This window comes from Colias croceus, chromosome 9 (genome assembly GCF_905220415.1).
Source record: "Colias croceus chromosome 9, ilColCroc2.1".
NCBI classification, from domain to species: domain Eukaryota; kingdom Metazoa; phylum Arthropoda; class Insecta; order Lepidoptera; family Pieridae; genus Colias; species Colias croceus.
In genome coordinates, this window is record NC_059545.1 from 7,156,744 (window position 1) to 7,167,673 (window position 10,930).

The following is a 10,930-nucleotide window of genomic DNA, read 5'->3' on the forward strand; positions in this document are numbered from 1 at the left end:
CCCTTCATGCCCCATCTTAACCTTCCACCCTGTATTCAAACTCAAACTCGAAACACAAACTCAACATTTATTTATTCAATTATTATACTTCTTTTATAAGCACTTTTAAATCGTCATGATATCGTTTTACCAATTACCACCGATTTGGGGTTATAAAAACATCAAATATGCGGCAACTCAGGCAAGTAACTGTAGCGCTGAGTGAAATGTGGAGTGGGGGCATGAGTAGAATAGTGAGTAGTGTCGCGCCATCAGGTCGTGCCAGTAATACAATTATTAACACTCGGACCTTATGTTTGATTTTTTACCAGTTTTTATCAGATTCCAGATTCAGAAAAATCCACAGGGAAAATCGAATAATTATACGCCGACTGCCGAATGTGGCCGAATGGTAACTGTGATGGTAACACTGTTCATAAATAATAAACACGAAAAACAGACCGTATATAACATTCATGGAACTATAGTCATACTGGAACCCATACTCCCAAAGAAAAAGTGCAGTCAAGAAATTTGACCTTGAAAATTATCGTTTCCCCTCCGTCTCTTTCTAGCTAGGATGAGTCATGGAAATATATATAGTATATCTATATTTCCGTGGGGTGAGTATAAAGATAAAAAATTCAGGATATTAAGGAAAAAATTATGGATACATCAATTTTATTCGTATTAAAATTTTACTGTAATACTAGATTTAAGAATTAATGAAGTAAAATATCAATGTGTTTTAATAATATTTATTTATCATTACAATGCCAACTGCCTTTACAAATTTGCAAATTATAAGATACAATAACAATAAAAAAATAATGAAATCGGTTCACTGAAAATATTTTTATTATTCCATACCCTACATTTAGTATTTAAATAGTTTTTTAAGAGTACTTGAAATATGAGATCGTGGTCTTGCGCTTCCCTATCATACAATAAAAAACAAAATATATAATATATTCAGGGTGTAATCGTTAAGTGCACACTTAACGATTACACAGGTGATTATTCCGTAACTATGGCAGGTATCAAAAAACTTTAAACTGATATTGATATGAAACTTTACGTAATGAGTAAAATAACAATAATAACTTTTTTTAATATAACGAGAAATATCTAAAAATGTAACTTTAAACCCTCCCATACATTTTATTTCCCGTAACGTATATATTACGTTCCCACTGCTGGGACATGGCCTCCTATGAGGTTACAGGCCACATCCACCGCACTGTCCAAGTGCGGGTTTAAAATGAATGTTGTATAATATCTTCGCTTTTTCAAAACAGGATATTTTTAATTCTACTATATTTAGCTATTTAGCCATGTATTACGTTCCGCTAGATTGGACGGAAACCTGTAAAGAGAAAAGAAGATTATTTGCAAAATATAAAAAAATGTCATTTAGATACAGAAAACACAAAATTTGTGCTGTTGTCTAGTGCTTCTATTTCAGGTAGGTAGGTACTATATATTATGTACTTTGAGTTTTTGATTTTACAATATAATATATATCATTATATAAAAGTAGTAAACAACGTTTTTATACCATTAACTGTCACGCCAATTAAGACGTAGCCAGTGGAGAAAGACTTCTCTTTTTCTTTTACCTCATATAAAATACCGTACCGAAATATATTATAAACACAATTTTATAAAGTATGGACACCCTAGTCTAATATTTACTACAATCATGAAACATTTAATAATAAGCAAATAACGATGTTAAATGGAAAAAACCTAATCGAAATTAACATTATAATCACAACTTCGATCTATTATTCCAGATTTAACAACAATTAAAGTAGAAATATTACTAAACTACAATTTTACATGAAGCGTAGTATAAGGATGGTTTTTTGTACTTACGAATGAAATATAATATCACATCCTGGCTGCCACTCACTTTTGCAACCGCGCACAATATATTTACAATCATTTCTATTAATTTTGACTCAGAATAATTCCAAAATACAAGAACAAACTCACGAAATGAATATAAACATCCGCCATTTTGCAGTAAACATTATTTGACACCTAGAATTGGGGCTGCCGCGCAACGATTTTCATAACATAATTCAAAATATGGGAAAAAAATTATGAGCGTGCTCGATAAGCAATCCATTTTAAAAGTTGTAAACCTTTGTTATTTCAATGGAAAAGCAAACCTGCATGAATCTCGTTTAAATTTCATTTTTTTTAGCGGATTTTATTAATGATTTTTGTCATATAGACCTATTATACTGACAGTCGATTTTTAATGCACGTCAATAGGGGAAAAATTTACAATCACACTGGCTACCCTATGGGGAAAACAGGGGTTACTTGCGGTCATTCTAAAAGTTTTTTATTTATTCTTAGGAGTTTGGGTTCCAGTATGACTATAGTTCCATGATAACATTCTAGTCTCTACGGTTCTAGTCAATAATAATTGTCTGTGGTTACCTGTGGATAACCGTCAAACTTCAAAGCGACATGATAAATTAAATCTATGACCACTATGGTCTGACAGAATTTCATTTTGGAGGGAAAAAGAACAACGCGTAGCATCATTTGGTCCCGTATAATTTATAATTATTTATTTTTTAAGGTGAATTATAGAGGCACAAACAATTTATGTGAAGTATCAGTGATTAATAATTTAAAAACATGTCTCAAACTACGCTGACTACATTTTTTAATAGCAGAAAAAGACCTGCCACTGATGATATCATTAGCTCCAAAAGTAAAATACCTAATCTAGAACGAATACCAGAAGCTAATAAAGTTGAAACAAAGTCCAGTACAAGAAGTAGTGAGACAATCACTAAAACAAATAAATCATCTTTAAATAAAACCATTAAATCTGAATTACCAAAGACACAGAATGTGGAGCCGATTGCAAAAGAATCTGCTTCAGGGGAGAAGAAAAATGTGGGAGCATTTGCAAAGAAGTCGAATGCGTCGAATATTGTGAAGAATACCAACTTTGGTAAAAGTGATTCACTCAATGTAGCTAGAAAAGAGCTAAGTTTAGGTGACATCAGGAAGAAGTTAGCAAGTAGTTCCCGGTTAGCAGAATTGAGAGCATCAGCTGAACGAATAAGCAAGGGAATTCAAGAACTCAAAGAAAAATCTGATAAGAAAAATCTAAAAGAATTTAGGTCAATTGATGTGGACATTCCTCAGAGGTAATAAACATTTGATTCCTATTTCGTACCTATTTCAAAGATATGTGACGTCATGGTAATTTAAACAATAATTCTTGATTCTTGTTTCAGTCCTAGTAAAAAAGCTCAAATTCAAAATGAACTCTTATCACCCAAGAAAACAGTTGAAGCTCACACTTCTCAAAGACCAATGATGTCTCCTAGGAAGGTATTTGTGAGCCCAGTCAAGAGCCCAAGTAAGGTAAGTCAAACAAACAAATTATCTGGAAGATATTTGAAACATGGATACTCTTCAATTTTTTTACTTTTGAATAGCCTGCAAATAGCCTTTGCAAACTTCATTATAGTAGTATCCTTACTAATATTATAAATGCGAAAGTAACTCTGTCTGTCTGTCTGTTACTCAATCACGCCTAAACTACTGAACCGATTTGCATGAAATTTGGTATGGAGATATTTTGATACCCGAGAAAGGACATAGGCTACTTTTTATTGCGAAATATGTACCACGGGTGAAGCCGGGGCGGACCTCTAGTATTTCAAATAAAAAAAGAATATAAAAAAATCATCATTTTCATATTTTATATTCAATTTAAGACAATGTAGGTCAAGATAGTATTTTAAAAATCTCTTAAAATCCTCTTTGCACTCAATAACAAATCATTCTAGGCTAAATAAATGCTGACCTACTATTTTCCTTGTGTGACATTGTTCTGACCTAAAATTGAGTATGCATATGCATTTTATTACTCTTTGACAAAATAAAGTAAACAATTAAAGTACATCTTGTGTAGTATTTTTTAAATTGCAATGGACCTATATTTAGATATTGATTTGTTTATAATTCAACAGGTGCCAGCATACATAAGACATGCATCGCTAGCCTCGGCATCATCAACTTTACTACCGTTACCACACCACTACAGATTCCTCGCTGAGTTATTCCGTGGCATGGAAACTGTTGTTGCATTATTATACAACAGAAATGAAAAGATTACATTTGCCAAACTAAAACCATCAGTGCAAGAAATGCTCAAAAGAACCTTTTCAGAGAAACACTTAGCTCAAATCAAGCAATTAGTGCCAGATTTTTACAATTTTGAAGTGCAGAAAAATAAAAATTTCAGCTCCTCGTCTAACAGAGATACATATGAGCTGATTATATCTCCCAACTTCCCCAATGATATTAAAGTGATGAATCCAAGTGTTTTATTGGAAAGAAGGAGATACTTCTATGACACACTATTACAAGTAGTTAAGAAGCACCATGCTCAATATTTGTTGACTCTCGACCCTCCACTTGAGATTTCAGATAACAAGTTGGTGCGCTGGCATCCTGAATTTGAGCTAGAAAAAGTTCCTGAAATTGAAAGTTCAAAGTTGCCAGAAATGCCCAACGCAGAAAGGATGACTTCTGCTCAAGACGTACTTGCAAAAGCCAGAGAACTTTTCAAATGCAACACTAAAATGGAACGGGCTTTGGAAAAACTAGCAACGGCTAAGGCGCGTGGTTTGACTGAACAAGAAAAAGCAGTAACAGGACTAAATGATGAACCCACAACATCAAGTGCCGGGACCCAAACAAACAAACCATCAACTAGCAGTGTGACTATTTTGAACCCAGCTCTTCGGAACTTGCCAGCATCACTGCTTGAGAAAGTTAAAGCAAAACAAGCAGCAAAAGCATTAGAAGCTATGACGAGGTCTTCAGAGAATGAACAAAAATATGCTATTTATAGCCGCCTGCCAGATCTTGCCAGAACTCTAAGAAACATATTTGTTACAGAGAGAAAGAATGTTCTAGCATTGAACATAATACTTTCTAAATTGGATAGCAGTTTTAAGTCTAATGTCTCCTCGAGTGATTTGCAAAGAGATATAAAAATGTTGACAGAGGAAGTGCCAGATTGGATTAAAATGCATGAAATAAGAAATGCAACTTATTTAAAATTAGATAAAAATACAGATCTTAAAACAATTATTTCCAAATTAGATGAAATGGCTACCAAATACAAGACAGACTAATTTATGTTAAATGAAGACTGAATTTTAAGTTAAGCAGTTATTGTAGATTTTAAAGTACAAATTGTATTCAAAACTATTTCATCAAGGATTTTTTTTTTCTACTTTTGATTGCAAAATTGTGGTGTGCTAGTTGTAAGGAACTTTTGTTTTGACATGAAATCATTGATTTTCGTAGAAAAAATTTTGACATCAAGTAAATTAGTACAGTAGCAATTAACATTGACATGTTATTTATAATATGCAAATAATATGTATTAAGACATCATGCATTGTTGACATTCTACTATAGTTTTGTTTAATTTAAGTATTAATTTAATTTTTATTTCTATTGTGCCTTCAATATTTCTCGTGTTTTTAAATTATATAGTTTCGCCAGTCCTGGCTGCTATGATTTCGCTACTCACTTATATACTTAAGAGTTAAGCATTTTAAATTAAATCTTTTTAATCGCATGCAAGTGATTTTATTTTCAATGGTTTACAGAAATAAAACACATAATAATTAAGTACATACTTCAATGGTTTTTATTAAAAATACAAAAAACTAATTTTAATTTAAAAGGTTGAAATTAACCTCTCCTTTTCTGTAACCTTCAAGATATTGTCTAAGAATATCATTTGGAACTGTGTATGCTTTCACAACTGGGTCATTTTCCATATCTTTCACGTAACGCACCTGTAAAGAAAAAGTTGGCTCATAAATACTTTTAAAATAAACACTAGCTTTCCGCCAGGGGGTTCGTCCGTGTAGTCAAAGAAAAACCTAGTTCTCGCTCTCGTGGGATTTCCGGTACATGTAACGCTTTTCTATTCATCGTATTCAATTTTTTTTTAAATCAATCAATATTTAATTCAGTTAACAAAATATGTTATTTTAATTACAACGAATGTAGTTGTTACTTACTAGAGTAGGGAATTTCTTTTCATCAAGGCTTAGTATCTTATCAAATTCGGCTGCAACAGGCATTCTTTCAAACCACGGCCAGATCATGTAATCAGCAAAGCCTGGTTCGCTTCCATGAAGAAAAGTTGAACCACGTTTCTTAAGTTCATTTTCAATAAAAGTCAAAGCATTAAAGAACCCGTTAATAGTTTCCTCTGTGACTGGAATACCTTTAATGACCTTGAAAAACAAAGAATGTATCTGAAAAATAAAATAATATTCATTAAGTAACTACCTTTATGTAAATAATATTATATTTTTTAACAGAAAACTAAACCGCCTTCAACCACCAGCTTTTAATTAAAATTATCAAAATCGGTTTACCCAGTCGAAAGGTAAAAATTAAAAAAAATGTACAGTTTGAAGTGTTGAACTGAGAACCTCCTTTTTTATGTTATTTATAAATTGTACTTGAATATTTATCTGCACATTATTCACAGTACTACAATAGGTGAATCGTGAGGAACTACTGTAAGTCCCATTGAGTTTTATTAGTATAAATTATAAATATTTCGGTGGGACACATTGAAAAGCCTATAGCAATCAAGCTTCACCTACTGTCTACTACTTACTCAGATAAGCACGTTCAGACATAAATATTTTTATTTTTCATACATGAATGTGCTTCGGTCAAGATGTTCTAGGAATTATAATTAAATAATAACCGTAAGTACATTATAATTTCATTTTTAACCGACTTCAAAAAAAATGAGGTTATCAATTCGGCCGGTATGTTTTTTTTTTTTTATGTATGTACACCGATTACTCCGAGGTTTCTGAACCGATTTACGTGATTCTTTTTTTTGTTCGATGCGGGATGGTGTCGAATTGGTCCCATAAAAATTTTATTCGGATAGGCCCAGTAGTTTTTATTTTATGAGCATTTTTGTCTGTATTTGTAAATGTTGCAAGTGCAAGTTTGGAGTTGGTTGTTTTTAACGCAGTTATCACTTGTATCACATGCTGATTTTATAAAAAAATGACTATGACATTCCATGTGTTCGGTTATACCTAAGTGTTACATGGTCAACAAAAATGCAAGTGCATTATAAATTCTGCTGTATCGGATATTTTATTGGGTATAAGAAGTATGTTTCGGACTAAATCTATACTTACATAGCCAGACATTTCGACGATGGTTTTATCAACCGCCTTTCTATATGGGTCCTGTGGCAATAACTTCCTTTGCGGATACGCTTCGTCTACGTATTCGCTGACGATTAGACTTTCTATTACAGAGACATTTTCCGATATTTCTAGCGCTGGCACTTTACCTATAATTCAAAGTTTTACATTAGCCTATAAAGAACAAAAGATTTTTGGTGATAAAATATGAAAATACGTAAACACCACCGTTACCTAAAGAACTTTTAGATTTCAACCATTCTGGTTTGTCCAATAGGTCTATGTTCACTATTTCATAATCAACATTTTTAGCATTTAATGCCAAAACTGATCGATGTGCAAAAGGACAGTATCGCATGTTATACAATTTCGGCTTTCCATTCCATTTCGGTAGGGGATCCCCTGTTTGAAAAAAAGAGATAATTATGTAGGTGTCGTAGTCATATCGTAGATTTGATCATTTCATGATATGAGTGGCCATTTCACGAAATGGTCGCATATCGTGAAATGGCCAATTTAGTTTGGCCACATCATGATGTGGTTTGGGCAGATAAATGATAAGAAATCGTTTCACGATATGGCCAATTAACGCACGGTTTTTTCATGAAATGATCAAAATTATTTGATCATATCGTAAAATAGTTACATTAATCGTTGGTAGAGGCGCTGCAAGCTCTGTGTTTATGTGATAAGATAGCGGCCGCTGGCGAAAATTAAATTATTCGCAGTTAAAAACTTCATAATTCGTTTAATAACAATATTATGAAGAAAGTCATAGCAAAGAATTTACGACGAAGAGGTACGAGTACTATGGAAAATGTGGATATCTTATATGTATTTAAGAAAAAATGCGACTTAAATAAAATAATTTAAGAAACTACTACTATATTATAATAATTGTTTTTTTTAAAAAGCGATCCGCTTCTGGCGTTGTTTATCAAAGTCTAACCTAACCTAACCTAACTGTTTTCTATTGCAAAAACGATTCGCTTCTGGCATTCGCCGGCCGCTGCCGCGGCACTACATAAATGACATTAAACAAGTTTTTAGAATATACTTATTCTGAAATTTTTTAATATTTTATGGATTCTTTATATTTTATACGATCTGGCCAAATGTGGATGACCAAATCGTGAAACGTTGACGATTTAACGATCTGATCAAACTATGTTGGCCATTTCACGATATGCGACCATTTCGTGAAATGGCCACTCATATCATGAAATGATCAAATCTACGATATGACCACGACATAGGTACCAGGACATTTCAATACCACCTTACCAAAGTAAAAAGTAGTTGTTTTTTTTTATCTACTTATCTAGTTACTTATTCTACGCATTGTTTTTATATTGTACCTAACTATAAAAAATAATAAATAGATAGTTACTAATGATTTTTTAAAAGATGCCCAATAATGCACGCAATATAGATACTAGCTACTTATTTAGCTATTTTGAATGCTATCTGACTGAAAAACTGTAGATACCTACTTAAAGTAGGTAACAAATCAAAGTCACAAAAGTTTATAATGTTTGCTGGGCTTTGTGATTCGTAATTTTTATAATAGGCGACTGGTCCGACAGTAGCGCCAGATATCCGTCTTCGGTCTTGCGGCGTAACAGACTAACAGTGATGATACCTACTAATTGATAGACGTAATAACAATTTTGTTATTAGGTTTGATACTTCATTAAATATTGAGTAATATGTGGTGATAGCAAAAAGCAGCAAACTAAATACAAAGTAAACAATATATTTTAGTAAATACCCATGATATTATACCTAAGTAGGTATGTAATTAATAATTGATATAAGTACCTACTTTAGTCAACTACTTAAGTACTATGAATCGTTCGATAGTAGTTAGGTAACTATCAACCTAAAAATATACATAGGAATTATATTTTCTTAAAACTATATTTTTGTTATTCAGAATAATGATTTAGAATAATTACTTATTATTAAGTTTTCGCCAACACAACATAAATATCTTTAAAAACGGCATAGTTAATACATACTATTGTATGTGCTATTGTGATTTGTGATCGAAAAAAAGCTGACGCAGATAACCTGATGTCAATGGGGTCTAATTAGCCTCATTTTAACATGCCGTTTTTACTTGTAAAGTCATTATAGCTACTATATTTAACAAATAAAAACTATCTGAGTTAATACTTTAAGTAACTAACTGAGGAGGAACATAACAAACTCATAATTAATTAGAGAATATACTAGGTAGGTATAATACGTAATATTTTACATTTATTCTAAGCCTAAATGTTTTCTAAGTAGCCAATCAATAAACGTAAACAACAACAACTATATAGGTATGTATTACAAAGTAAGTTTGAAATTTATAATTTCCCGCCAAAAGCAAAAAGACTAAGTACCTACTAGGTATATTAATTATTGGTAAGCTTAGAATAATTAATATACTTAGGTACTATAAAATATATTTAGTTGATTAGTTGATTATATTCACATTATTATGATAGGTTTAATTAAGGTGTATATAACCTAACTGCAATATTGTCTTACTGTGTATTGCGAATAAAATATATTTTTAGTTAAATAAAGATGTAACTATTACTTAAATATTATTAACTAATACCTTTAGATGATATATACATATTTACATACATACATTTCGTACATATTTCTTTTTTATCTAAAAGATTACCTACTGCGTAATAGAAAAATGAAAATGTGCATTGATACGTCCTAATATAAGTAAATCAGCTGTTTTATTAAATTTACTAACAAACAAATTAAACAGCAAGCCCCGACACCATTCTATTTACCTACTTTGTCTGTTATGAACTCATTAAATTTTATTAACTATAACCTTACAACATACCTAATATTATAAGTTTGCATTATATATTATAAGAAGAAAAAATTATATACATACCTATATAGAATAAAAAATTACAATTACTCACTCACCTTTTTTCAAGTGTTTGCTATTAAAATGAATAGTTTTGCTTGAAGACATGGCTCTGATCAAGATGCGATTTTCAACAAGACTGAAGATCTTAAGTGGATAGACGTGTTTAAATAACATTCCGTGTGACCCTAGCCAGTTTACTGCATATCGGGCCTATAGATAAATTTATCCATGAAGACGCGCCCCACTATTTTTCCTAATTGCTTACAGTATAATATGTTTGCTAGTTACCGTTAAAGTGTGAGTTTTTCCGGTACGCACTTATTAGGTAGGTACCTATGAGTTAACACTAAAGCAATTACCTTAACATAAACGATAAAAGTGGTGGGGATCGTGGATGGCACTATCAATGCCGTGATAAGAAAATACTCGAACAAATTTTTCATATCATGCTTGTAATCAATCTTTTATACAGATTACAGATCCAGTAACATCATGCTTATTTTAATTTTATCAGAAATAGGTTGATACATCTTTAAATGGAAAATTAATATGTAATATGCAAATGGAGAACGATAATTAATGAAGGGTCGTAAAGAGTTGCACAACATCACATTATTGTATAGACTAAATACATAGTCCCATGAAGCCTAAGTTCCAAAGTGGCAAAGGGTTAAAGTATTAAATAAAAATACGCATAGCATTGTTAAAACTTTTAATTTAATATACACAACCTAATTTTTGTATAATTTATAATTTAATTTGCAACATATCACTAAAATTGACAACAACATTAACAAAATTAAAGATA

At 31.6% G+C, this 10,930-nt stretch overlaps 2 protein-coding genes and 1 long non-coding RNA gene across 3 annotated transcripts; 1 reads left to right on the top strand and 2 right to left on the bottom strand.

The window, feature by feature from the left end:
- Window positions 1-721: 721 nt before the first annotated feature.
- Window positions 722-2,312, bottom strand: LOC123694415. Its single transcript, XR_006751806.1, has 2 exons — window positions 1,858-2,312; window positions 722-1,345 (listed from the first exon to the last, which is right to left on the bottom strand). It is a non-coding gene; the product is annotated as an uncharacterized LOC123694415 (long non-coding RNA).
- Window positions 2,313-2,471: 159 nt separating this feature from the next.
- Window positions 2,472-5,614, top strand: LOC123694498 (DNA replication factor Cdt1). The gene is made up of 3 exons (XM_045639947.1): window positions 2,472-3,158; window positions 3,249-3,378; window positions 3,990-5,614. The coding sequence occupies exons 1-3, from the start codon at window positions 2,638-2,640 to the stop codon at window positions 5,160-5,162; spliced, it is 1,824 nt and encodes a 607-aa protein (XP_045495903.1). The 5' UTR covers window positions 2,472-2,637; the 3' UTR covers window positions 5,163-5,614.
- A 49-nt stretch (window positions 5,615-5,663) lies between these two features.
- Window positions 5,664-10,417, bottom strand: LOC123694451 (pyrimidodiazepine synthase-like). Its single transcript, XM_045639892.1, has 5 exons — window positions 10,179-10,417; window positions 7,464-7,631; window positions 7,221-7,378; window positions 6,066-6,305; window positions 5,664-5,837 (listed from the first exon to the last, which is right to left on the bottom strand). The coding sequence occupies exons 1-5, from the start codon at window positions 10,294-10,296 to the stop codon at window positions 5,712-5,714; spliced, it is 810 nt and encodes a 269-aa protein (XP_045495848.1). The 5' UTR covers window positions 10,297-10,417; the 3' UTR covers window positions 5,664-5,711.
- Window positions 10,418-10,930: the final 513 nt, after the last annotated feature.

Coding starts and splice junctions, on each gene's coding strand:
- LOC123694498 (XM_045639947.1), top strand. CDS start 2,638: ATGTCTCAAACTACGCTGACTACATTTTTTAATAGCAGAAAAAGACCT. Junction 3,159..3,248: donor GATGTGGACATTCCTCAGAG/GTAATAAACATT, acceptor TTCTTGTTTCAG/TCCTAGTAAAAAAGCTCAAA. Junction 3,379..3,989: donor CAGTCAAGAGCCCAAGTAAG/GTAAGTCAAACA, acceptor ATAATTCAACAG/GTGCCAGCATACATAAGACA.
- LOC123694451 (XM_045639892.1), bottom strand. CDS start 10,296: ATGTTATTTAAACACGTCTATCCACTTAAGATCTTCAGTCTTGTTGAA. Junction 6,306..7,220: donor TCGTCGAAATGTCTGGCTAT/GTAAGTATAGAT, acceptor TTTATTTTTCAG/ATACATTCTTTGTTTTTCAA. Junction 5,838..6,065: donor AAAAGAAATTCCCTACTCTA/GTAAGTAACAAC, acceptor TTTTCTTTACAG/GTGCGTTACGTGAAAGATAT.